Consider the following 27,002-nt stretch of genomic DNA (forward strand, 5'->3'; position numbering starts at 1 on the left):
GCTAAAACCTAAGCGATTGTATTGTTTAAATCAACAGTAGAATACCCACTCTGATGGGTGCGCCTTTATAGCGTTAATAAAGTTCCGCTAACGTCTGGTCTTTTATTCTGAACGTTTCATGAACGGAAATACGCTCCATTATGATGCTTAATTTTTTTTTTCCTCCGAGTCCTTAGAAGTTGAGAGCAAATCAGAGTTCCGGGTGCGGGACAGCTGGACTCAGCCGCCCCCTGCTGTTTTCGAGGGTCAAGTTTCATGACTTCATACTATGGATGAGAACCCCCTGCCCTGCTGGAGGGCCGTTGAGCAAACTTTTCAACAGATGTAGCTCACTGACAGCTGTTGAAATATTTACTATGAAACGAAATTCCTATGTGTTGCTATTTTATTGCCCAAATCTGACACGCAGCCAATATATCCTTATGTAACTTTATTTTTCCAACCATTTGAAATTATGAAAATAATACATATTTTCCTCCCAATACAGTATTTCTCTCTTGAAAAACCTTCTTAAGTTTTTCTTGTCGATCTGTTTCCATCATTTCGGATTGAATGTTGCGTCCTGAGTATTATCTGTACAGCAATTTTGTATAAATGTCAAAATGCTACAGATTTGTGCACGTTGCAGTCGTCTATAATTCTTACAATTTTAAACTGGTGCAGATGGTCCAACGAGTTTTAGGGGATAACACGCTCTAATCCCAAAACAGTAACAGTAACAGATATGAATGTTTTAACTCCAAAGCAGAGTGTGTTTTCTCTTTATTTTATTCCAAAATTGTTTTGTTTGTTCTAATGCTGTAGCTAACTGCGGTGGCTCTCGTGCACAGTTCAGTTATTTCTGTATGTTCTATTGTTGGATATTGTCCAAACATTGGTGATAAATCTGTCAGCCAACACATACATCAGGAAATCCAGTCTGAATGCGCTAATCAACTTCCATTATATTAGGTCAACACCCTTTTGATGCCAAAGCTGTAGCAGCTGTTGCCGTTACTGTCCTGGTTTGAGCCCAAGCTGTTGGAGAACAATCCACTGCATGAACTACTGTATTAATCTCGGAACAGAAAAAAAAAACTCATGCTGGTCATGATCGTAATGAGGCCTACACATACACTGGTGTCAAACTCAATCATGTGAAAGAGGCAAGGATGCTGAAGTCGTGGGGGAAAGAACAAAAAGAATCAATGTTTTCAATGCGAACCGTCACAGCAACTGAAGAATGGTCATAATGACTTGACTGGACACTGTAGATGTGGTTCAGCGCTCCAGTTCTTCTAAACAATGAACATATAAATGTTTGTACAGACAGAAAATGTTTGTTTTCCTCCACAAATATCCATAATATTTCAGCGAATGTGTTACGTTTTATAGGTGTCCGAAAAATGAAGGATGGGGAAACTGTCAAAGGTCAAGTTGTTTGACTGATTTATATTTTGTGCATCATCAAAAGACATCACATTATTTTACAACCGAACGGAGTACAATGTTGTTCATATACAAACGTTACAAGCTGGAAATACAAAAACAAAGGGCAGGCGAAGACAGCTGCAAAAAAAAAAAAAAAAGTTGATAAAGGGAAAAAAAAAAAAATTTAAAAGCTGACAGGCAAAATTAAAATAAAAGCACCACCACTTTTTGGAATCTTGCCTCGAAATGTGAAAGTGCTAAAATTGCTTTCTGTTGAAGGGTGACTGAAACCCATTAAAGGTAGCAAATCGCAGAGAAAACAAAAAAAAGCAACAACTATATTTTGCCCACTTTTGGTCCATTGCTCTAGATTTTACAGCTTGGTTTAAGAACAACAATCCAATTAGTGCACCATCAGATAAAACTCGGAACATTTAACTATTATACATTTTTTTAAAACCCTAGTACCTTTGTTTTAAGAGGATCTCTGTGATCTTTTCAGGAAACCTTGGTGGGGACTTCAAAAAAGAGTACATAATAAAGAGAGCCAGGCCGATGTCTGCTGCGCTGATAATACAAATATATATTCTCTATGTACACAAGGACAGTGCATAATCGACCAGCTGAGTTTGGACTGATTCAAGTCACAAGAGGAGCCATCAGAACTCTTGACCTGATAGAAGGGATTCATCTCCTTTCCTGAAGACTACAAAGAGTGTCCAGTAGAAAACACAATCTCACACACACACAGACAATAAGACAGTTGTAAAATCGCCGGCACACATTCAGTCAGTCAAACAGGAAAGTCGTTATATAGCTTACACCATAATCCAAAAATATAGTTCTCTGTCATTTATGTTAATGGCTGGAAAGAGCAGTAGATACAGTGTTAAGTTCTGGTCTGCGCTTCCCCCATGAGTGTAAAGATCAGGCAAAACTGAGGTGGGCTCTTTGACTGATCCCAGGTTCCTGCACGTTTACCATTCTCGATGGGAAAAAGGAAGAGAATTGTACACAAGTCTCATGCTGCTCTTTGGGGTCAGAGGTTGAGAATCGGGACATCGAACAGGTCGCACAGGCCTTCAGTCTCGTCTAGGTTGTAAATGTAGTCGTGGTCGCTCGGTGGAGGTGAGAGACGGAGCAGAGGCGAGAACACTGGAGGAGGAACAAATGAGAAGCTTGTGAGATGACCAAGCCATACTACTAATACATACTAATCTGAGCAAACTTACCTTCAGATGACATCAGGTCATCCAACAAATCCCCACCCATGATTTCTATAACAGAAAGGTCAGGTGTAAGAAAAACAGCAAGAATTTGGGACTTAGTTTTCCTCAAAGATTTTCGGAACAAGATGCCCACCTTTTGTTGGATCAAACATTTCAGACAGCTCCTTGGGAAAGTCCAACACTGGATAGGGACATAAAGAGAATCACAACACAGCCCAAACTCTCACTGACAACACATTGTCTTAATAAAATGCTTCATAAGGGATGTCGAGTCTCCATGATAAACACTGGAGGAGATCAGCATGGTTTTACATAGCTTACACTCGGAAGGATCCGATTTGATTGGTGAAAACACTGCGGACGCAGAAGACGACAGGGATCCATCCAGAGAGGCAGAGGACTGAAGTTGCTGAGTAACTGCAGAGCCAGTAGGTGAAGACGTCACTTCTGCCATTAAAAGAGGTTGATAGTGAGATAAAAAAACATTTAGAACTGATCATTTTCCTCATACCTGTAACTAACGGTGCCTCACTAGCTGCTTTGGCGGAGGACGTGGGAACTGGTTTAGTAATTGCCGCTGGGGCTGCTTTCGGGGTCTGAAGGATTGAGAGTAATGTCATTAGAATGCTACAAAAAGAGAGGGATGGAGATGACGTTAAAACATGGCTAAGAGAAATGAGGAACGCTGCTGACCTGTGATGGCCCCAGCTGAGGCGTCGGTGTTGGCGTCGGGAGGTTCTGAAGGATGTCATCTGGAGGAGGGACCGGCAGAACAACAGGAGAGGCACTGGTCGGGTCCTTGTTGACCAACAATACCTCAATAGGCCCCGTTGAGCTCTTCAGGCGGATCTGGTATTTCCTTTGTCCGTTAAGTATCTGAATACACACACCAGCTTAGATCTTAGATTAAAAAAAAAAAAAAAGAACAAAGCAGGTGGGCACTTCACTTACAGATTCTGGGATAGGAACTTCTAGTTGTGTGCCAATCGGAGCTCGGATCGCTAACAGAGTGTCACCTGCAGGAGGATTCACATGAGTCAGACATGCACACTTTAGTGCCAGAACAGATCGACCGAAAATTACCTTTAAAAGCACCACAGAGGTCATCGTGCTTTATATAAGCCATCGTACTTAGGAGTTAGAGAAAACACATTCATACTTATTCAAATGAAAGCAGGTTTTAAAAGAGCTGTCAGTGTGTTTGGCCAGAGTGATGCTATATGAGATGCCAGATGGTGCTGTAACTGATACTACATTACATAAAATGTTTTTCTGTCCTCCACACAAGCAGAAAAAAAAGTCAAACATTATTTTGCTTCTATGGTATTAATATATCATATATCTCATCAACTAATTTTACTTGTTGAACAATGAGTATGGCTACATATGAATTATGTTTCCAGTCAAACAAGTTCATATCAAAGGATATGGGCAGTTGTTGGAGTCATCTGTGACGTTCTTGATGCTTTGTTGGACCCACACTCTCTGCTGGTCCAACTCATGCTCTCTGATAGCAAGGTCTTGAAGCTCTGCCTTCAGATCAGTTAGCTTATCACCAATCTCCCTGGTGTTGCACCCCGGACCTACACCCCTGAAACGTAAAATTCAGGTTCATACATTTGCTACAACTCAGACGTCTTGATTTTAGAAAGCTGAACTGAAACCTCAAGGCATTATATATATATATTACACAGAGCTCTGTATGGACACAACACACTCACTTCCACTGGATACTGTTTTTGGACTTCTTCTCTATTAATCCGATTCCCTCCAACACGTTGGTGATGTCGTAGATCCGCCGCTTCTGCCGCACAGCCAACGTGTCTGCAGCCTGAGTAACAGGACAAAGGGAAGCATCAATTAATTTGGCAGCCATAGCAAGGTTCACTGTATAACCGACAATGTTAAAAAACAATATGGCAGCTACAGATAAGCCTAAAGTTAAATTATGGTTTGTAAAAAGACGGAAACAGCCGATCGGTTTGACAAAAGAAACAGGAACATTCGAACTTGGAAAACATAATAATTACTTAAACAGTACTTCCAAGAAACAAAAGTAAAACAGATCTTTTACACACACAAAAATGGAATATAGTACTTCACAAAACTGCAGATAGCACTGAAAGCATGCAATAAAATAAGTGAGTAAAATCACAAGAGAAATTTAGAGGTTTCGTTTTTTTAAAGCAAATAAAGTAATAAAACCGGGTACACTATCACAATGTGTAGATGCAAAAGCAACATTGTACAACCCTTCAGGAATATGACATTGAAATCCTTACTAAGAAAACACTCTATACTTATGATTTCAGCGAGTGAATGTTTCAGTCTTTGACTTAAAGTTTCGGTTTAAGATTATGTTAACTTATATTTAATTTTCAAGCTGTGACTATGAGTAGTCAATGACTAAACAATTACACAAATACTGGTGTGATGATAGGGTGGTAAAACAGAAAGATTGTTGCAAACACTGGTTATGCGTGAAACTACAACCATATTTGTTGGTCTGTGGTGTGTAACAGGTTGAACACATGACTCATCTGACTGTACACTTGTATTTCATTACTCAGTTATAGTCGACTAGTCGATTACTCCTTGAGGCCCTAATTTAATTTGAGGTACTCTCCAATTATTTTTAAAAAATTATTTTTAATGACTGCAGTTCCGTTTATAAATAATTCTGATAACAAGACAGACAAATCTCAACTACAGGTTTAAACCGTCCTGATGCGCCAGTACTTCTTCTGTGCCACAAACGAGGACATGGATCTTGACCTAACTTGGCGGTGTGACATGTAAACAGTTGACAGATGTTGCGGCAGCTGCACCTCTGGATGACTTGGCGGGTCTCTGTCACCAATAAAAGATGCAGTTGTCTGCAATTGATCGTCACCATCAATCGGGAAAACTGTTCATGTGTGAAGATGATGTGTGTCGGCTCGGACAGAAGCAACAAAAGCTGACCCACTTTCTAAACTTTGAGTCTACGGGGGGGACTTCGCGAAGTTCACCCGGCACCGGTCCCAATATCTTACTTCATAACCGACATCGGAGAAACGTCAATCCATGAAGAAGACGGAAGTATTTTAGGTATTGAAAGTTTCTTAAAGCAGCGACTGGTTGAGCTATGCTAGGTTAGCAGCAGGCTAGCAAAAGTACACGAAACCCATCGGCAGCTCTCACTGACATGTGCTAGCTAACAACAAAGACTGTTGCATGCTCACCGCTTTCAGGTCCAAAACTCCGTCTTTCGCTTCCTGTAGCAAAGTAACAAACTTGGTGGTGAGAAGTCCCAGGCTCTTCTCGTGTCTGCTCGGGGTCTGCGGCTGCAGCGAGTCGCCCACAGCTCCCAGTTCCGCTCTGTTACTGACCGACTCCAGCTCCATCACCACCCGGGAACAGCACCGTACTTCCCCCAGCGAGCCCAGGAAACACGCTCCACCGCCGCGGTGAAATATAGAAAGGGGGCCGGAGTCGATCGGTGGATTAGGTTTCACTGATTCGGGGTCGAATTGATACGGTTGGGAGGCACGATCTGAGTGAGTGCGGGGATTCAATGAAGCTGCTTCGGCAGTGAGAGCCGTTGGCCACGCGAGGTATGACGGGACGGTTCAACTGACGCAGGGATCGTCTGCCAGTGGCTGCTCCTGTTTAAAAACGAAAAAAAGTACTAGAATATTTGTAAAGGCAGCGTGAATTATCAGTATTCTTATGATTTAGAAAATCTAGCTCACTTGTCTAAACAAGGAGCAATCTTTTTCTTCACAATTTTACACATGTCGATGACCCTAGAAATTAAATGTTAGGAGAACCGTTGTAAAGCGTCTACTTTGAGACGAGCTCTTACTGACTCAAACTTGAAGCGATGGTGCGTGTTCATAACAGGACGGGTGCTGATCTGCCCAGGGTTCATGAGAAGCAGACCTTATGACTGAAACCTAACAGATCCATCTACCGATCGTCGCCCTTCCTTCAAACAAGACCTCAATATTATTGAACCTCTCCACTCCAAAGGTCTCAGCCCGACGACTAATCCGAAAACCACTATCGATAAATTATTATAAAAACAAAGTATAGAAATTACGTCAATAAAATTTATGAACAAAAAATGGCATTCCAGCGCAAGTGAAACGGTGCTATTATTGACGCTGGGAACTAGATTATATTTTTGCTAGTGTAATACTGAATGATTTAGAAAAAAAAAACAGACTAAGACCACCAGAAAAAAAAAAAAAAAACGAATACAATTTGAAATTAATTGAGATGATTGAGCCCCTCAGATGCGTGACTGATATTTCGGATCATTGTTTGTTAGCTAGGACTCAAATTTACACTCAAATTCCAAGCTAAGGTAATGAGTTTATAGCCGCAGTAACATTTTCAACCAGCAGAGGACGATATAGCCAAAAGCAAAGCCTTCTTTGGTAAATTGATTTTTTGTAGAAGAAGGAGCGATTCGTAATTCGTTTTTGAAGCAGTCATTCTAAATAATGTATTGGCTACACACAATTATAAATTATAAGATATAATGTATATAATGTTATCACATTGCGTCAAAAATGCGAAATGTATCTTATGTGCTCGGTTCTGACTGTCACGAAAGTGCTGCTTCCGTTACAAGTTACAAGGGATCAGCTGACCGAGTGAAACAGGAAGCACCGTTTTCATCCGGTGAGGTATTTTTCTTTTCCGTTGTATGTTTTGATTTTTGTTGTACATTGCCCTGACAGACTGCTTTCTTCGATTACTATAGTTTATTCTTTTGTGCTCTGCATGTGCAAACTAAGCGATAGCATCGAAATTTACAAATCGAAGGAAATGGTGACATCAGTTTCTTTACAGCACAAACATTAGGTGGAGATTTTTGATCAGTTATTGCGACCGCTTACTTAGTGCGCACTCCAATTTGAACGGCATCGTCTGTATTAAATTACGTTATTTTATCTTTTTTTTTCCAGCGAAAACATGAAGAAAAGCAGAGGAAAAGTCATTAGTTCCAATGAGAAAGAATTTTTGTTTGAGTTCAGGGCTGGAAAACACGACTGCATCCTCAAAGTCCCACTGACATTCCCTGTTCAGGAAAACATAAATGACCTCCATGGACGACTGATGTTGCTGCACAGAATACCCTGCTATATAGAAAACGGTAATGTATGTTTCTGTACATACGTTGTTCTTTTATTTTTGTTTTCTTTTTTCTGGATTTTTGTTGAATTAACACTCCATCAGGATATAATATATATATATTTCTGCTGCCTGTCTTTGGTGAAACGCATTACCAGTTTTTACGCAATTGTAAAACATAGAAATAATTGTAATGAGTTTATCTGTAATGACTTAAATACAAAAATAAAATGAAATTTCCCTTGCGAAACATGTTTCCTTAGAGCTCAAAGACTCGCTATCCTCGTTCATTGAAGAGGAGACAATCAAAGATTTTGACAGAGAGGCAGAACTGGCACTTCAGAGACTCACAGCTGGAGATCTAGATGTGAACAAGCTCACCAACACTTGGGCTAGGTGTTATACTGAGGTAAGAAGTATTCAAATCCAACTAGTTTGCTCTTATTTGTTATGCAGCTCCTTCATACTAACTTGATACTGCAGTGCAGTGCTTACCACTGATATGAAATATAGCCATTCCTGCAGCCCATGAGGAAAATAGCCCTCTGAATCAACATATACGCAGCTACTTTCTCCCTCCACTGTGTCAGATGTTGTCTTGTTATGAACCACAATAGACTACACTGGAGCATGCCCGGCCTGAAGAACCTACCTGGGATGAGGACTTTGCTGATGTTTACCATGAGTTGATCCACTCCCCTGCTTCGGATACTCTACTGAACTTGGAGCACAACTATTTTGTGAGCATCTCTGAGCTCATCAGCGAAAGAGACATGGAGATCAAAAAGCTCCAGGAAAGGTGGGTGTTACTCGTACATGGATTCACAAACACCATCTTGGCATAATTGTACAAGACCCCTTTAAATATGATCATATGACATTTACTCTCAAACCTTTACTGCAATTTCCTCTTGTAGTACTTACATTTGTACATTTGTCACTAGTTGTGGTGCAATGACAATGAAGGCTATTGCCGTTGTTGTAATGGTCTTTCAAAAGGTCAGTCAAAGTCGGTATAATGTGACAACATCAGCATTATATATTTCGCCTTAGATTCCATCAATTAATTGTATGAATGTTTTTTTCTTGGCGCAGCCGACACATACCCCTATTGTCCAAAAGAGGTCAGCATTGTTCAATAAGTTTAGAAGCCGAAGCTACCGTGATGATCTGCTGAAGCAAATGAGTTATCTGCGAGGTTTATACACCACCTGTCCACATTAACAAAAGCATGCAGAAATTGCTAAGCAATTTACAGTTGAAGTAAAACATCGACCCATGCACTCTTAACAAAAAGCAGGTGGTGTTGCACATCACTCCAAATTCAAGTGGTTCGATATGTAATCGCTGGTGCGTGAGTGTCGAGGTCCCACCCAAATTTGAATGCGGTCATTGTTCGCCTTCGTTTAATTGCTCTCTGTTGTATGTGAGGAACCAAACCAGGGAGTTTTGATGAGATGAGCCATGTCTGAGTTGCACTGTGTTCAGTGGATTATTGGCCAATAAGACCTGTTTTGCAAATTTGCAAATGAGTCATTGTAAAAGTGTTTTGATAAAGAGGTTAAGAAGGGTTTGGATTCTTTTTAATATGCGTGTGTTTTGGACTATAAGTTTTATGGGTCTTTTTGGGAGGTCAGTGAAAAGCAGACCTGCAGTAGGTTTTCTATTTCCTTGTTAAATGACCCTGTAAAAATAAGATCTCAAAGGACACAGAGGTTGAGTTCAGTAATTACGTTTGTGCCATGGCCAAGACCGTTTTGATTCCTCTGTGGTTTCGTTGCTTATGTCATTATTGCAAGTGTGTTGTATTCTGAGGGGATATGTTGATGGCTTCTTTTAGAATTTTTTTTTTGTCACTGACTCTCAAATAGTCTATTCAAAGTGTTCTAAAAATGATTGAGCACATCAGGGCAACAATTTTGCATCTTGATTTTTCAAGCAGAAATCTGTCACCACTGAGGCGACATAGGAATAAAAGTACCCAAGAAAACAAGGGAACTAGCTGTGAACCCTGCTTCCCCCTCAGCTGTACTCCAAACGTTTTGTACACCAATAAATGTACTGTTTTTTTTGGCCGTTCATTTAACTGTCGTTTCAAGATGATGGACGTAGCTTCAATGTGTTTTCATAGATCAAGGAATCCTTTGGTAATGCACAGACTCCTCTTTTTACCTCATTTTTTGCAGACAAGCATTGGAAATGGACAAAGTGATGAATGAGCTGGGGAATACTCTGAGTGACCAGGATGTGAATGCAGTTGCCTCTCAGCACTTTGATGCCCAACAGGTAAAGATACTCAGTATTCTCCACTTGGGGTAGATCATTATTGCACTCCTGAATATGACAACTAAGTTATAAATGGTGGCTACTGCGGCACAGGTCTTGGAGAACAAGTGGGCGAGTGAACTGAAGCAGGTCACGACCATTCAAAAGCAAGAATATCAGGAGTGGGTCATCAAACTCCACCAGGACCTACAGAAATCCAACAGCAACGAGATAAAGTAAGGTTTATATATTTTCTTTTTGTTGACCCATTCTATTTGTGCCTAAAGGCCTTTTTTAGAAACATCCTGGTACTTAATTTCGAGCTATATGCTTCCACTGTAATTTATGTATGAGTTTAAAAATGGATCTCGAACCATCACTCAGCTAATCTTCTCTAATCTGTACTAAAGAGCTGCACATTACTTTGAAGGACATGATTCAAATTACTGACATTGTGATTTACAGACATGGTTTGAAAGTGTCATTTTTGATTGACGTATGGATTAGAAGCATATGTCTAGTGACTTGTTAAACACTTTGGAGAATGAAGCCAGTATCAGATTTACTAAAGCACTACTAATGCCAGATTTATGGTCATTGAGAAGGCAAAGTATTGTTTCCTCCATTCCTGTTAAGTCCTAAGGGAGAAGTCAAACTCAACGTAATTGTGTGATAATTTCTACATCTTGTTTTTATGGTTGTTGTTTAGTGAAGAGATTAAAGTGCAGCCCAGTCAGCTGTCGGAGCCCACTGATTCTGGAGCCAGGATTTTTGAGGAGCAGCCTCAGCTGGAGGAGAGCTTCACTATCCACTTAGGTCAGTTGTCGCGCTGAAATGCTGCTTTGAATGTTTCCATGGCACAGCCAGGATGTTTGAATCAGTGCTATTAAGGAGACTTCACTCACCACTATTATGTTCAATTAAACAAGCTGTCATGCTCTTGCAAATATGTTCCATTGCTAGGAGCCCAGCTGAAGACGATGCACAACCTGCGACTGGTTCGTGCAGATGTGCTGGACTTCTGTAAACATCGGCGTTATGGCAGCAGTGGTGCAAAGCTGAAGCGGCTGCAGACAGCTCTGTCACTTTACTCCTCTTCCCTTTGTGGTCTGGTCTTACTGGTGGACAACAGGATTAACTCCTACAGTGGCATCAAGAGAGGTCAGATGAAGTGGTGCACATGGAAGAAGAAATGTTAAAAGGCATTTGATTTACTGTTGACTTTTCTGTTTTCGCTTGTATGACACAAATGCAGTAGATATATCTATAGAGTGTGATTTCATTATAGATTCAAGTCAGAATTACTCCCGTTTTTGTAACGTACAAAAACTGATTTTTTTATGGTAATGTGAAGTAACAGATTGTGAATATTTATAAGAGACATCATCATATCATCATATTTTTAGTATAACAAAATCAGTGATTTGTGTGAGCAGGAATGTTCAAAGAAGTGTTATTGGCTCCAAACGGTTTTTACAGTACTGAACTACATGGTGACTTGCTAAATGTACTGCTGTCGTTAGCATTTCTTACAGGAAATTGTGAAAAAGAAACTGTCTAGATGACAAAATATTTTGCTGCATAGTCTGTGTGATGATAATCATTGAAACACAGACAAAATCAAAAGTTCTCACAAATGGAATGTAGTTTTGTCCAACGTTTGATATTGTACTTGTTCCAAACAGATTTTGCAACTGTGGCTAAGGAATGTACAGACTTCCACTTCCCCAGTCTGGAGGAGCAGTTGGAGGAGGTGCAGCAGGTGGTGTACTACGCCAGAGCTCAGAGGAACAGCAAGCAGAAGGAGCAGCTCGGTCAGACTTTTGCCACTTGCTTAGTTGTTTTAGTTTCTATGTCAACATTGACTAAAGTGATTTAGTTGTGTCTTTCTCTCATAACATATGTACCGGTATTATTTCTCCACCTCACCTTCTTCGCCTCCTAACTCATGCTCTTGTGGGTTTTCCTCTTCGTGATCTTGGTCTGCAGCCTTGACTATGAAAACAGTGATTTCTGGCCAGAGTCTCACCAAACCAAACCTATCCAGGGCTGAAAACGACTTTCTGAGAGTTGGTGAAAATAATACATAACTCTAACAATAAACCCATTGTCATCCAGCATTAAAATAAGTAGCATACATGAACATAACTCTAAATTGCCATTCAAGTCAGGCCACTGTGATGGTATTTCTCGTAGGGAGTTATGACAGCAAGTCAGCTTCTCAAGTCACGCCCGTCCTATGTTGCCACTCACCAGTCACTCTGTTGTCAAGGTTGTGTTTAACAGGCTGGTCTAACCGTCGTCTGCTCTGGCTCCTAACCACTTCCTTCTACAGTGATGCTACTTCAACCGCTTTCCTCCCCAAACTTCATCCTCTTCAGAGCTTCTTGTCTCTTCTTCCGTATCTTATATTTATTCCCATCATAAAATTAAAGAATAAAGTCATTGCAGTATTTTTATGAAATGAAAGATGTTTTTTTACAGCTATTTACCAATCTCTTCTCTTTGAAAAAATAAGCATGTCCTTGAGAAGGAAAATAGAAACAGCCATTATTTCCATTTTTTCCTTAAACCCTCAAAAGCAGCTGCACAATGCTGGAAGAGCTTCATGTGGCCTTCGAGTCTGTGCCAACCTCTGGTAAACATGCAGCTTGTCTGCGCTAGTGTGCGAATTTTACACTGTGAAATTGATTATAAAATTCCCACACTACATTTTTCTTTCATTTCCACTAGTCACAAAATAAGGTGACCATGTTCATGGAAACATAATTATAAGTCGATGTATTCATTCACATGAACCAACACATTGAATTTGTTGTTGGTTGTAAATTTGCTTTAAGCGACAGAGGCTAATGAATGAATCTAATGAGAGCTGTCTGACAGATATTCCGAAGAATGGTGGTGATGACAAGAGCAAGAATGTTGAAAGGAATCCATCAAACATTTTACCAGGTAGTTTCATTTTAAACTTCAATCCGCTCAACTTTGCTGCAGTTGTATTTTTATCCTCATCAGGCACTGGCTTTTCAAGTACCTGTCGTCTTTTCTTCCAGGGGAGTTTTACATCTCTCGGCACTCCAACCTGTCAGAGGCCCATGTCGTCTTCCACCTGTGTGTAGACGACAATCTGCGCTCAGGGAACATCACAGCGAGGGACCCAGCCATCATGGGATTAAGAAACATTTTAAAAGTCTGCTGCACGCATGACATCACCAACATCACGGTCCCTCTACTGCTGGTTCATGACATGTCTGAGGTAAGTTTGTTTGTTGACCAGACATGGGAATTACTTTCCCAAAGGGGAAACAGCGCAGGTTCTTTTTATTGTCATTTTTATTCTCATTTAAATTGAAATTTATACATCATGGTGTTGCATCTGTTGCTAAAGAGCTTGTCCAAAATGTAAGATATGAACACCTAACATCAAGCAGAACTTCACTCAATATCAGTGAAATTATTTCTCCATGTGTAAAGATAATTCTTTTGACTGGTCTGTAGTATCTAAAAATAAGATCATAACATGAGCATCCTTGTCTTAAAATAACCAAAGCTCTCTTGTGACGTTTGTTGGAATACATTTTAATCCCTTTTTACTCTCTTACTGGTGAAATACAGCTTAGCTGAAAGTAGAAAGACATTTACATATGCAGGAAAAGCTTAAGTTTTTTTTTTCAGTGTCAGTTCAGTGTCTCTAAAACTTGCTTGGGTTTCAGTTTTTGCTGGGCACCTTTGTGGTGCTTGAATTAGCTGGAGGTTGTTATACTTCTGGGTGCAGTTTTCCAATTAATGTCATTAAAAAAATTGACTAGAAAATCATAGACTCTGTGTATATGGAAGAATTAACTCACTCAAACGATGTTAGTCCGAGCACTCAAAAGGAAGATTAAGACATTTAGCACGGTGAGATGTGTTTAAAATATGGCAAGTGTGGATCAGATTTTCTACACTAGACTTATGTGCATGGAACAAGTACTTTAAGCACCGTGATGAAAAGGTTGAACCCACATTTTTTTTTCTTTTTTTACAATATTGGTTACTTTACATTGCAGTTTATACAGTAACCAATTCGACATGGAATAACTTTCAGAATAATAAGAAAAATAAAAATGCCACTGTTAATTCCACAAAGCTTAATTACAAACAGGGCACTTTTTATTTACTTATTTATTTATATCATATTTCCACTATAACAGCGTACTACTTGTGTGTTAAGCTAAGATGTGAGTATTCAACTTGAAGGTAGCGGGGTCAACCCATGGAAGACCGGAAAGTTCCCAGAAGTAGACCACTGGAAAATCTTATTAAAAATAGCTAAAAAAACAAGGCAATAGTCTAAACAAAAGCCTCTGTTCATGTCGTCATCAATGCACAAAGGCGTAATTGTAAAAGTAACTTCCTACGTCAGTGCATCTTTAATACTAGCGTTTAGGTTGAAAATAATTAGCTGCAGATCCAGCAGTTCTGGAGCACAAGTTCACTTCCTCAGGAGCAAAAGTGAGTCATCTGTTTTATTTACTCATCCCTCTGAACTGGAGTCAGCAGACTCCTCCTGCGGACGATAATAGAATGAATAGAAAAAAATGGTCCCACTTCTCATCTACTTAATCTCTTTTTACATCGTATAACCTGTGGTGTGTTATCGGGAATGTTAAAATTACATTCGATTTATGATGATGAAAATAATGGAGAGAGCTTTTTTACCAGAACAAGGGCTCGATTGTGTGTTTCGGCAGGGGAGAAATGAAATCATAATAAAGCCAAAGTCCTGCTAGATGGAAAGTCAATGCGAATCAGGCTTCCGGCTGATGTGGAGTCATGCCACAACAAGCCAGCTGCCATTTCTCCTCTTACTCTAATCAAGGGCATGTTTACATACACAAAGTCATGTAACTTTTTGAAGCCTCAGGAACCAGATGATCTATAATTGAGAGTTCCTGGCTTCACATCAGGACTTCTTTTTTAATTTCGTGTGTGAGGATGAAGATGTGTCTCTACTTGCTCAGGGTCATCCTTGTTTTTGGGCCTCAGCTGGACTGTTTTTCTATGAAGTACAGGCTGCAATCACAATATAACATGGGCAGTGTCCTATTCTTGTTTCCCTCTGAGGACAACTCCAGTGCAGGGAAGTAAAACAAAGGCATGGCTTAATTATATGTGGGCTGGTATATATTTAAAGTGGGGAAAAAATGGACAAAACTCACTTCCTGTTAGTTGCTTGATTATTACCACTATATCTGCTGTGGCTCTGCAAGAATATCTGTTCCTTTCTGAAAGAACAATGAAATTATATCTGGGTGTGTTCTGGCTGAATTTGCTGAGTTACGCAACAATTCTGCTTTAAAAGAACATTTTATATGTGAGAATATACTGTGCGTGACACAGTTGAATCTCTTGGTATGTGAGACATATATGTGACTAACTTTTTCAGAGGTGTGGATGCGAGGATGAAGGGGGGGTGCAGGAGCCTGTTCCAGCTAGTAGAGGTGACAGACATAGCCTGCACAAGTCGCCAGTCTATCACAGGTCTCAGATAAACAAAAAAACACAAAAGTCATGATGTATGTTTTTGGACTGTAGCAGGAACAGAATAATACATGTCACTAACTCTGAAGATTTGGATTAGAGTTGCATCATTAATATATGTTGCTCTTACCGCCTTTGTCTCCCTGTTCATTGATTCTTACCATCGGATTGGAAATTCGAGTGTCGTGTGGCTTTCCATCGTGACTTGTAGTTCCTTGCTTCCGTCCACAGGAAATGACCATACCGTGGTGCCTGAAGAGAGCTGAACTTGTGTTCAAGTGTGTTAAAGGTATGTCATTGCCTCAGAGAATCTGTGTCTCAAAAAACTTTTGCTTTTGCTTTTTTGTTGTGAAAAATATAGAATCCTGCTGGATTCTATATTTTTGCTTGAACCATGATTTCCCATAGCAATTATGAGGTTTCATTTGCTGGAGTCATTCATTTGTTATCATTAACATTTAATCTGAACCAAAGGCTCATAGGAATTTATTGAATTCACCTCCCACCCTTCAATTTGAATTCTTAATCATTTCATTCTACTCAGCCTTGTTAAAATCGATTCCAGCGAGCGAAACAAATTAAAATTGTTTCATTAAATGCTTGAGTGTGTTGTTTTGTTTTTTGACAGCAGCAGTCAGCAAAGCCGTCATAAATACTATAGTGATTGTAGGGAAATTAACTACAAGACAAAGCACAGACTGCTGTTTGCCAAAACCCACACTGTAAACAGCAACATACAATCCAATAACCCTTCATCCATCCTGCATTCTCCCTGTCAGCACCCTGAATCCACGAGCTAGTGAGTTCGACTGTCAGAGTCTTGGAGCTCAGAGGTCCTCTGTAAGTCTAGGAATCTGTTCAAGGAGAGCCAGAAATTAGGTATACAATGAGGTTTCATGAATCATTGTTAGGGCTCAGCAGGTGGCGCTCTCTGTTTAAACGTCATGAAGCCATCAAGTGGCCTCTGAAACTGAGGACACTGTTTAATGAAGCCTCATCTGCCCGACAATATGGACTAAAGAGTTGGTAATAAAACCATCAAAATATGTCCTGCTCTTACTGATTTCCATGTCACCTGACAGGTTTCATGATGGAGATGGCGTCGTGGGATGGAGGCATATCACGCACAGTTCAGTTCCTCGTGCCAAAGGTGAGAACAGAATGTGTCGCTGCCGACTTACACATCGCCCCCCAAAGTTATTGTCAGCTCTTGTTGAAGCAGCACCTATGTCTCCAGAGACCGTAAGAGAGGACACACCTATCTTTGCAGTACAGAGCTTTGTTTAGTGACAGAACTGTTTGATCACGGTGGTTAACAAAGAGCTCTAGACTAATATTGACGTGGCTGTGGTAAACACGGATGAGAACATGTTTGAAAAATTGTTGAGTAGATGTTTTTCAAACAAGGTGTGTGTTTCAAATGCGGCTTATATCCAGGTTTTATGTTATTTGTGAAGTTGCTTCTTCAGCTGTGTTACACAGATCAGGCTTAAAAATGAAGCTTCTTTCTTTTTATTTGGACATCATTTCGCTCATTCTAAGTTAAACACAGGGAGAAAATCAGAAGCAGCTAGATAAAAGAGATATTTCTGTAAGAAAATACACGCCATCACATGCAAACACACACTCAAACCTGGATTTGTTTTATTCCTCTCATTGACCGTATATATGGAAAAGAATATCAAATATATTATGAATATGATGCCGCATTTAAGTAACAACTGCGTATAGAACATTTTAAATTAGACTATTCTTTCTATTCTTGTTTGAGTATTAAGGGCATTTAGTTCATAACATCTCAGTATTTTTTCATAGATATTTGTTACCAGATTCACATGTTGTAATTAAATGCACATAGAAAGATACACAGCTCTACATCAAAAATACATGTTAATACATCTATGGCAAAGGATGTATTTCAACTATGCAAAGAAAAAAAAAACATCACTGTAGTACAGAGATGTGAAAAAACCCCACAACTTTGGGTTAAAAAACAAAAAAAATCATGGTAAATGATGCATGTTTGTTTCCATTGGTGACCTAGTATTGCTTCACAATGCTTGTGATGTAACCACATTGGCTTCTCACACAGCCATATTGGTTCTGGATGTTGTTCCGTGTCTATATATAGTAATATCTATGTATGTTAATTCCTGCGTGATTGGTTGTCTCCCTCTTTTAGGCCTCATTATTCAGTTGTCCAGCCATCATTTGCCCATCTTGTTGTAACCACTCAACCAAAACACATTTTTTTTCTCTCTCTCCCTTTTTCGCTGCCAACAGAGCATATCAGAGGATATGTTCTATCAGTTAAGCAACATGCTGCCTCAGATCTTCCGTGTCTCCTCCACCTTAACTCTCACCTCAAAGGAGTGACAGAACAGACTGAATCCTCACGACTCGTCGGCGATGCGGAGCCTCGTATGCTGCCAATGTGAAAATGACAGGAGATTAATGGAGGCGGGATTAAGAAGAGTCCCACGTTCACTTGTTTGGATGTTGCAGGAACGTTCTGGCACTCAGAGGAGCATTTCCCTCCATCAGCTGTGGGAATTTATTTTTCTGTTATGGGTTTATAAAGTTGTATGTGATCCTGTTCTCTAATCTGCGTGGCTGTCCTCACTTGAACACCTAAGAGGTAAAAGGGAAAGAATTTACTGCGACTTCATTATCATTCCTTTATAGACCTTGTGACGCTTCAGTTTCGCGGCTCACAAGCCTGAGATGACAGCTGGTTGTTTCATCTCCTGAGAAGGAATTGGATCAATGCAGGGATGAGAAATGATGTGCTACACATGAATCCATGTTTATGTTATTTAATGTATCACAATTTGAGTGTTAGTAATGTATTAAATACATGTTGGTCAGTATTATGCGGTGTTGTGTAATAAACATGATTTTAGCGAATGTTTGAAATAATTACAATGTAATGCAGTAGCGATTTAATGCTAATATCTTTAGTATTATATAACATTTGCAACAATTCCAAAGTCGCACACTTGTACTTGCACACAAATATAGACTTGAGTTTGACCAGCTATACAAAAAGCTAAAGACTCAGTAAACGTAATAAACCATAATGATAAAGAGTAGAGAGCCATTTGAAATAAGGACGTTTTCGGCTGATGTCAGTCAAATATTTGTCACCCATTTCACTTTTGTTTCGAGAGGAAGATTACGACTGCCATTAGGGATCATCAGGCGTCCATTTTGCCAGAGCTCTCTGAGGTATTTATTTGACTGTCAGATGACTGAGCTCTTCACTGTCTCTAAATGAATTGCCACTCTCCTAAAAGAACCCATTTGGGTAATGTGTCGTTTTGGATAATGGCCAGCGCTGCAGTCAAAGAAACAAGAGGAAGAAGAAGGGCCTTTGACAAGTCGTGGTTCGGCAAGCAGCGAACCAGGATAATGTCTGTGGTGGGAATGTGCCCACATATAGGTCTGGTACCTAAGTGAAGTAAGGTACCGTTACTTCACTCAATCGATTAGCTGTGAGATTTACTACTGAAATACCGGTATGTTTAAATAGACTTTCAGTGGTGTGAGATGGCATGAGTTACTTCACATTTCATCATCATCTACATGTAGTTTGGGTATGATTTTTAGATTTTTTATGTTTTTTTTTCTCCTTTTTTTTTTTTTTTAATAAACTGACTCTGATCTTATACACAGTCCTGCCTGAAGAACAAACAATACTGCTTATGAACCCAAAAAATGATAAATAAGATTCAGTAGCGCTGATGAGAGGGAGAGTGGGGGGAAATAAAGCTATTAAGTTGAGAGGGTGTTTTTTTTTTTTTTTTATTATTGTAACAACTTTTAATGTAACTGATCACTTAACTAAGTTCACCACCAGTGTGTTTTGAAAGATTTACCATCCAAGTGTTGCTTTTTGGACTCTGAGCGTATAATCTGTTGATGGGCTATCCACATGCACTTAATCTCTGCAAGATTAAACATACACGCAGTTCGTTTTAAATACTGTATGAGCCATTTAAAACTGACTGAACTCAATTCAGCCTGACATAAAGCTCACCAGCAGATTATTAAAAGTGTCCTGCAGTCGCCTTCTCTTATGCCGTGATACTTAAGACGGCCAGTGGCTCCGTCACAGATTTCTCCACGGCTTCATGTTGCAGTCGACACTGTTTATATGAAGCTGCCAAGCTGGGAAGCCACAAAACTGTTAAGGCTATGTTTTGCTGAGTGGTTAGCATTCTTGGAATTGGTCCCAGTGGCCAGGAGTGTTGGGTTTCCTTGTAGAGAGTGTGCACGTTTTACATTTAAAAGCCCTGCCCAACTTTGAGGAACGCCACCCCCGGTTGCCGTTTTTTACCCAAGAAATGAGCAGTTTGTTCTTGTTTTGATCCGAGGGCTGAACATGTGAGAACAGGAGCTGAATATTTATGATGAAAAAAGGCTTCATCATTGATGTTGTCTAGAGAACTGCCATGAAAATGACTGTCATGTATTTATTACTGTCAAGTCATTTATACGCAAGGCGTGGGATCTGACTGAAAGACGTGATGTGACCATCTCAGGGGTTCTTTAAATTAACTCGAAATGTTGCGTGGTAATGGAATTTAAACATAAAAGATGCTTGGCTGCTGAACTTTTATGAGTGGAATAAATGTCATCATCTCAACAGCTATTGTTGCTGTCAAATACAGTATGTCTTCACTAATTTTATGTGTTGATAAGTATATAATAACATTAAAAATAATGCAATGTGCTGTTATTTTTTTGTTGCTGTTGTTGTATTATGTCACAAAATTGGTAGCAACCCTGAAAAAATATAGAAAAAAGTCATGATGAAAAGAATAAAGAAACATATTTGAATAATGTCAACACCAAACATATTACCCTTTATGAATATATGACATCGTATAGTTTCTTCATTGTATTTGTAAACAAAGATCAGCAAAAAGTAAGAAAATAAAAAGGAGGAAAAATACTACTTCAACTTGTCTACAACAAAAGCAACACCTGTAAAATCAATGAGAAATATTTCGGACGGCACAAGAAAATAATGAGTGAAAGAAACCAGATTTTTGTTTTCAGGTGTGTCGGTAATAATCTGATCAAATATATGTGCATTACATTTTCCTTGCTTTAGAAAAAATAAGCGAAAACAATCCCAGTCATACTGGTCCGTTTTATTATGACGCGCTCCATACTGTACAATACTATAGTTAAAGTTAAACTTTAACAGCTTCCACCTTCGCTCCAGACAATAAAACTGCCAAGCACAATCGATTCCAACTAGCTTGGCCATGGTGGACTGGAACCGAGGAAGTGAGGAAGGGGTGAGGAAAAATGGCGTCTTATTTTGAAGCGTCTGGACGGAAATGACATCTCGATTCTCTCGCGCTCGACAGCCAGTGTCACAGCTGGGTAGTTGGACAGCTACTAGTTGAGCAGGAGCGGTGCTACGTCGGCATCGAGCAAGTTGCTGCATGGCTGTCGCGCAGCTGCACACGACTCAAGGTAAAGTCTTCCTACACCTTTCTAAACATTCCGCTCGGCAGGCCGCCGCGAGAGACTCGCGTTCGCTGTGAACCAGTGTTCCGCCGTGTTTGTCATTTAACGGTCGCTTTGCGGGATGAAACTTGATGTATCGCCTCTAAACCGACGGAGTTGCTCGATTGAAACGACACGTTTTGAGAGCTAAGGAAAATTGAGTTGTTTGGGTTGATATTTAGGGGGATATGGTTGGAGCTGGCGCCCCTGGAAGGTGTAGGACAGCGCGGGTTCAGCAGCGTGGTGGAAGTTTTCCCCACTGTACCCCCCTTTGTACACCAGCCGCGCCGCCGCCACCACCTACTCTGACCTCGGCACCGCCGGGAAACCTTTGAATTCGAACCGAACCCGTTGTTGGCTGTAGGTGCCACGCTAGAACGATCCCCGCGGCGTTGACATGAGCGTGTCGGGGAAGGATGGAGGGGCGTTTCAGGACACCAGGAGTGAAAACTTGCTCCAGTCTTTGCTTCTCTGTGAGTCACACTGTTTTCATCAACCTTTTCCTATCACGGTGCTTAAGTCAACGTAATTCTGACCTGACAGCTCTGGAGTCGTTAGAGAACACGTCCAGTAACTGCTGTTATGGTCCATTACAAGTCTCCCTTTTGATCCCGCGATATATTTGCTCATTCAAATTATGAATAAGTGTAATATAATTAATATTACAATGATCCTAATAGTCATGAGTGGGTGTTTCAGATCTATGTTATTAAACGACAGTTTGACTGGGAGGTTCGTGCGTCTCTGACCTCTCAAATAAACCTTGGTTTTGTGTTCACCAGATTCCTAATAAATAATCCTTCTGATCATCAGTTTATGTCGGAGAAGAAAGCAGAAGTGAGTGTTTACATAATAGAGCCATTTGAAGCACAATAAACACTGTTTTGAACTCAACTGTTCTGATTTTACTTGAGTCACATCAAGTAAAATGAAAATAAATTCGTTACCTTTCCAATTATTACTGTTTTTAAAAACGCCATGTGGTGAGGGGAAACACAGTAAGATATCAAGACATGAAAAATATATATATATTAAAAAATAATAGATTTATTGCCCCTAAATCTTAATCGAATCAGGAGGCGCCAGAATATGCCCACTCCTACTTATCAATTTGAATTTGAAACCACAAAAGCGAACCACACCACTTGTCAAGTCACTTGTCTTGTCGAGTAATCCCAATTGAAGGACTTGAAATGTCAAAAAATTCAGTTACATGAAGAAGAGTGAAATCCAAACTGCGTAACTCAGTACCGTTTACAGATCCTATTCTTTTTTAACAGTTTTGATTTTTTTAGTTTTAAAAGCACAGGTCAAAGGAGCCTCCTGCTTGTGGAACACACCCGTTAACTACAGTGCAACATGACTATGTTGAACCTATTCACGCAGAGGTCTATGTTTGATTATGTGTGCCGTTGTGTCTTCAAGAGCTCATTCAGTGAAAAGTTGAAACCTTCAAAACGTCTGAGAGCTGCGTCTGATGATGAATCGTTATTTATTCAGGAGCTTTGGAATCATCTTTTTCAGCTGTCGTTGACGAAACCTTGACAAGCGTCAAGTATCCTTTGAAAGTTTGTGTTTATTCTTTGTGCAGTGGATGTTGGCTTTTTTTGTAAACAAAACTCTCCTGTTTACTTCTCATCACAGGGACGGCTTCACGTTGTTACTAAAACATTGCTTGATGTCCACTTTGTAACAGATTTAAGGAATGTAGCCCCGGTCACTTTAGTTGTCCTCCTTTCTTACTCATGAATTTTGGTTTCCCTCAAGAGTGAAAAGCACACTGAAGATCAAAAGGTTAAACTGTGGAGAGTACAACTTTTATTGTCACCATGACCATGACTGTGCCGCGACACAAAGGCCCTCTTGCCTCTCAGCCGACCGCTCAAGTGTGTTATTCATTCCTCTTTGAGAAAATAGACCCTTAAGTCTTGAGTCCTGTCGAGCTCACCTCTCTCTACGCCTCTGTCATTTCTGGCAAATATTAGGGAGTGGCCAGTCTTGGAGCGTTGTTAAACATCGTCAAAATACCCACTAAACTGAAGTCAATTCAGAGTGGCAACTTTCTGGCGGAAGGAAATTTAGAAAAGAAATCCAGCACTCGAACAATTGCTTTTTTAGATCTAGCAGAGGGAAGAGATTGTTCACTCGCCCAATTCTGGGTAGCTTGCAGTCTCCGAGGCACGGACTTCACAAATGACAAGTTGCCAGATCAGCTTTGCAGGCTGAAGCCATGTCATGGACCATTCTCTTCAATTTCCACCGCAGATTCTCAGTTTGAACGAGATCCTGACTATTTTCAGTAGGGATGCTCCGTTCAGCATTTTTGCTGCCGATCACCCGTACCAATCAAAGTGCTGATCACCACCGATGGATTGACTATGAATTTGTAATCAAAATGATGAGACCCTCTGCGTACATGATGTGAAAAAAATGGACCACCATGTCTCAGTTTGGTGAATCTCCGTGAAATATTTACATACTGGCCGCTTGTCACGGGACTCCAGGACAGAGAGCACTGCATTTATGAAAGTTTCCACTCTGGACATTTTCAAAAGTTTCAGATTCAGGTGGCTAACTTAATCGCACCTGACTCCAAATGGTGACAGATGCAGTTGAATCCATCTCCGGGTAAACAACACCTGCTCATCGAGCTCGGTGAAATGAATGATTACTTCTTGGGCAATTCAGAATGTCACTCTCCGTGCTCCGTCTAGTGCTGGCACTTTAAATGGAGTATTTAATTTTGATGCACTTCCCAACACAGCATCTTCCGGGTGCATGTGGTGCACGATACAAACTATACATGACAGAATGAAAAAACCTCCACAGCAGACATGCTGCTGCCGAGTGAGCAGCGTGTAGGGAGGAGCCGATGCATCACAACCAGCAGGGATTCATCAGAGTGACGGCTGTCACACGTGATCGGTTGTTGTGATCGGCAGTGACCGATCATGCTGAGATCGGCAGATCACGATCGTTGTCCAATCAATCAGCGCATCCCTAACTTTCAGGCCATGATTCTATGTGACTTTGTTCAAGCGAATGTTTGACTTTTTTTGCTCTTTGACAAGATGAATTATCATCAAAATATGACGCATGATCTAATGGCTGGAATCAGAGAAGAGTTGACATTGTGTGTATTTATTGAAGAAGTAACGGCAGCCATCGTCCTTGTACTTTTTGATGAGTTAGGATTTGGTTCAGATAGCTCAGGTTCCATCGGCACTGTTTCCACAGTCTGAATGTTTCTGAATCTTTGCTCTTTAAATGACATGAAAAGGTACGATCTGGTTCAGATGTGTGCTCATGCAGCAGGCGTTCCCAACCAAATCTAGTCTGACATGCGCAGTACCGTACCGCTGGGCGTATATAGCAGAAATGGTAGAATAGAGACTCTTGAGCTGCTCTACTTGTTTTGATCCGAGGGCTGAACATGTGAGAACAGGAGCTGAATATTTATGATGAAAAAAGGCTTCATCAATGATGTTGTCTAGAGAACTGCCATGAAAATGGCTGTCATGTATTTATTACTGTCAAGTCATTTATACGCAAGCCGTGGGATCTGACTGAAAGACGTGATGTGACCATCTCAGGGGTTCTTTAAATTAACTCGAAATGTTGCGTGGTAATGGAATTGTGAGTTGACATTGTGTGTATTTATTGAAGAAGTAACGGCAGCCATCGTCCTTGTACTTTTTGATGAGTTAGGATTTGGTTTGGATAGCTCAGGTTCCATCGGCACTGTTTCCACAGTCTGAATGTTTCTGAATCTTTGCTCTTTAAATGACATGAAAAGGTACTATCTGGTTCAGATGTGTGCTCATGCAGCGGGCGTCTACTTCCTGGATCCATTTGAAAGCTAACCACCATCCGTAAGCTAGCAATACCGCCCAGCAAAGAATATTACATTTTACCATTTATTCACATCTGTATTTTGATTAATGTATTTATTTTGGATTATTTTGATATATTTTTTAAGGTTTGCTTTCTTTGTTTAGGTGGCCAGCTTTGACCAGCGAGTGATGCTGGCACAGGACTCATGTTTGTTGAGAACTGGTCATGTTACTTTGGGTGGTCACACACAGTGACACAAAACGCAGCCCAGATAGATAATCGGATTGTGTGCGCAAGCAACACCGACCAGATCAAAGATTGGCATAAACAACCTTCTCGATCTATATATATTAATATATACTATATATATATATATATATATATATTTTTTTTTTTTTTTTTTCTCTCTCTCTCTCTGACCTATGTAGAAGGTGGAACACTAGTAGTTTTGTTTGTGCTTTCATTAGAAAGGTTTAATGCTAATATATTAATTTTTGGCTATATTTGCTCTCTCGTATTTAACAATAAATAATAATAACAATAATTAAAAATAATAATAATAATAATAAGAAACTAATGGCCATTCACTGTTTCCAATGTAATCCAAGGCGGATTGTCAAAGCATGACAATTTTGAACTAAACATGAAGTGAAGGAGATAAATATTTTCTTTAAATTTTCATGATCTCTTTATGAGTTTTTTTAACTAAGTTTTTAAATATAAATTTGCACATACTTGATGTTTTTATTTTATTGGTGAGCAATTCATTCAGTCCAACAGTTTTCTGTTTTGTGTCCCTACCTTCAGAAATAATTATATGCAGTAGAACAACTTTTTGGTGCTTTTCCAAGTCTTCTACTTATTCAATGTCGGAGGAGTAAATTAAATAGCCGACCCTGTCTCTGTCAGGGGTTTGTGTTTTGCTGACACGGCAAACAATGAATCATTTGGCTGTAAAATATGTGCCTGTATATATTAATTTAATATGCATTTATCTGAAGATAATTCACTCATTCCATGCTGTCACTTCTTGTCCCAGCGGTCCATTGTAAGGACCTGGTCCGTGACATGTTGGGGGGGCCGCGGGAGTACTACTCTTAAAGGATGCTGTTAAGCGAATTACTGTGCTATGTTTTTGATCCATTCACGTTTAGTCAGCAGCATGTCCCGTTTTCATCCAAAAGTTAAACAGCTAATGATGGTCAGGATCAAACAGAACATCTCAGCGCGGCAGTTTGTTTCCCTCATTACTGCTCTTCATGTAGCCATGGCTGCAGGAGGTGAGCGCATGCTGTTGGCTTCAGCGCTCATCTGCTTCACAGTGCTAGGAATTCTTCTTGTTTTTGAAATCTGTGATCGCACCAGCTGGCTGTGTACTAACAGTCTGAGGCCGAGCGCGTCCTAATCGCCCGCTGACGAGGACACCAAGCTAATTAAAGGGACTCAAGGCTTTACAGGTTTAAACACTCTGAACTGTGAACTGCTGTGTGTGTGTGTTCCATGTGTACCTGGGATTCTAAATTGCGTTTGAAGTGGGTGCTGAAAAGGTAAGGGAGAGAGTTCCTACTTTCCCAGCCGAGGTCTGGAGTTTTTTTCTTTTTTTTTTGTTTTTTCTTGTCGGGGATTGAGGTTCTTCTCGCCCTTTGGGTCTTTACATAGCTTTGTGTTGTGACCTTCCCCTGGTATCGTGTGCAGCGCTGAACAATCGCAGGTATGCAGTCCTTCACAAAACCTGTGAGAAGATACCCACTCTGCTGAAAGGGGTCTATTTTACAGCTTTCATGAAGTGACTACTTAATTTTTTTTGGGCTCACTGGTTTTAAGTTTCATGCACCACTTGAGTTGAGAAAGTCTGGACATGGTAGTCGGGTAACCATTACTGTTTTTTTGTCTGCTTTTGTCGCTATAAATGAGACCACAACTGATTTGAACAGGGTTTATTGCAACAAGGCTTATGGCTGGAATCCACCCTTTGAGCAAAGTGGTGGCTTTTTATTTGGGGTTTTCTGGTGTACTTTCTGTAATCCAACACAATGCATCCCATCTCTTTTCGATAACTCCAAAAATGTTTTCAGTATTTCCGCCGTGTATATG

The 27,002-nt window shown here is 40.2% G+C and overlaps 3 protein-coding genes across 8 annotated transcripts in view; 2 read left to right on the forward strand and 1 right to left on the reverse strand.

Moving 5' to 3' along the window:
- Window positions 1–1,424: 1,424 nt before the first annotated feature.
- e2f4 (E2F transcription factor 4) lies at window positions 1,425–6,289 on the reverse strand. Its single transcript, XM_053885509.1, has 11 exons — window positions 5,864–6,289; window positions 4,361–4,470; window positions 4,069–4,230; window positions 3,723–3,766; window positions 3,591–3,655; window positions 3,333–3,515; window positions 3,151–3,235; window positions 2,961–3,086; window positions 2,773–2,820; window positions 2,643–2,687; window positions 1,425–2,565 (listed from the first exon to the last, which is right to left on the reverse strand). The coding sequence occupies exons 1-11, from the start codon at window positions 6,023–6,025 to the stop codon at window positions 2,450–2,452; spliced, it is 1,146 nt and encodes a 381-aa protein (XP_053741484.1). The 5' UTR covers window positions 6,026–6,289; the 3' UTR covers window positions 1,425–2,449.
- Window positions 6,290–7,140: 851 nt separating this feature from the next.
- c14h12orf4 (chromosome 14 C12orf4 homolog) lies at window positions 7,141–20,383 on the forward strand. Of its 3 annotated transcripts, none has more exons than XM_053886494.1 (14): window positions 7,141–7,315; window positions 7,598–7,785; window positions 8,027–8,172; window positions 8,381–8,562; window positions 9,950–10,049; window positions 10,143–10,264; window positions 10,738–10,844; window positions 10,992–11,189; window positions 11,714–11,842; window positions 12,912–12,980; window positions 13,082–13,284; window positions 15,783–15,840; window positions 16,634–16,701; window positions 17,835–20,383. In XM_053886494.1, the coding sequence occupies exons 2-14, from the start codon at window positions 7,605–7,607 to the stop codon at window positions 17,925–17,927; spliced, it is 1,656 nt and encodes a 551-aa protein (XP_053742469.1). In that variant the 5' UTR covers window positions 7,141–7,315; window positions 7,598–7,604; the 3' UTR covers window positions 17,928–20,383. The 3 variants fall into 3 exon arrangements, with proteins under 3 accessions (XP_053742469.1, XP_053742468.1, XP_053742470.1); XM_053886493.1 differs by having other exon boundaries at window positions 7,141–7,310; window positions 17,835–20,382; XM_053886495.1 differs by lacking the exon at window positions 7,141–7,315 and adding an exon at window positions 7,322–7,493.
- Window positions 20,384–20,942: 559 nt separating this feature from the next.
- slc45a3 (solute carrier family 45 member 3) overlaps window positions 20,943–27,002 on the forward strand; it is a 29,289-nt gene continuing 23,229 nt past the window's right edge. The window contains exon 1 of one of the 4 annotated variants that reach the window (XM_053886488.1): window positions 20,943–21,041. The gene's annotated coding sequence lies outside the window, so the exon portion shown is untranslated. Of the gene's footprint in view, window positions 21,042–25,784; window positions 26,620–27,002 lie in introns of those variants that run through there. The other 3 variants (XM_053886490.1, XM_053886489.1, XM_053886487.1) reach the window with 3 other exon arrangements.

The sequence above is a fragment of the Synchiropus splendidus genome, chromosome 14 (genome assembly GCF_027744825.2).
Source record: "Synchiropus splendidus isolate RoL2022-P1 chromosome 14, RoL_Sspl_1.0, whole genome shotgun sequence".
NCBI classification, from domain to species: domain Eukaryota; kingdom Metazoa; phylum Chordata; class Actinopteri; order Syngnathiformes; family Callionymidae; genus Synchiropus; species Synchiropus splendidus.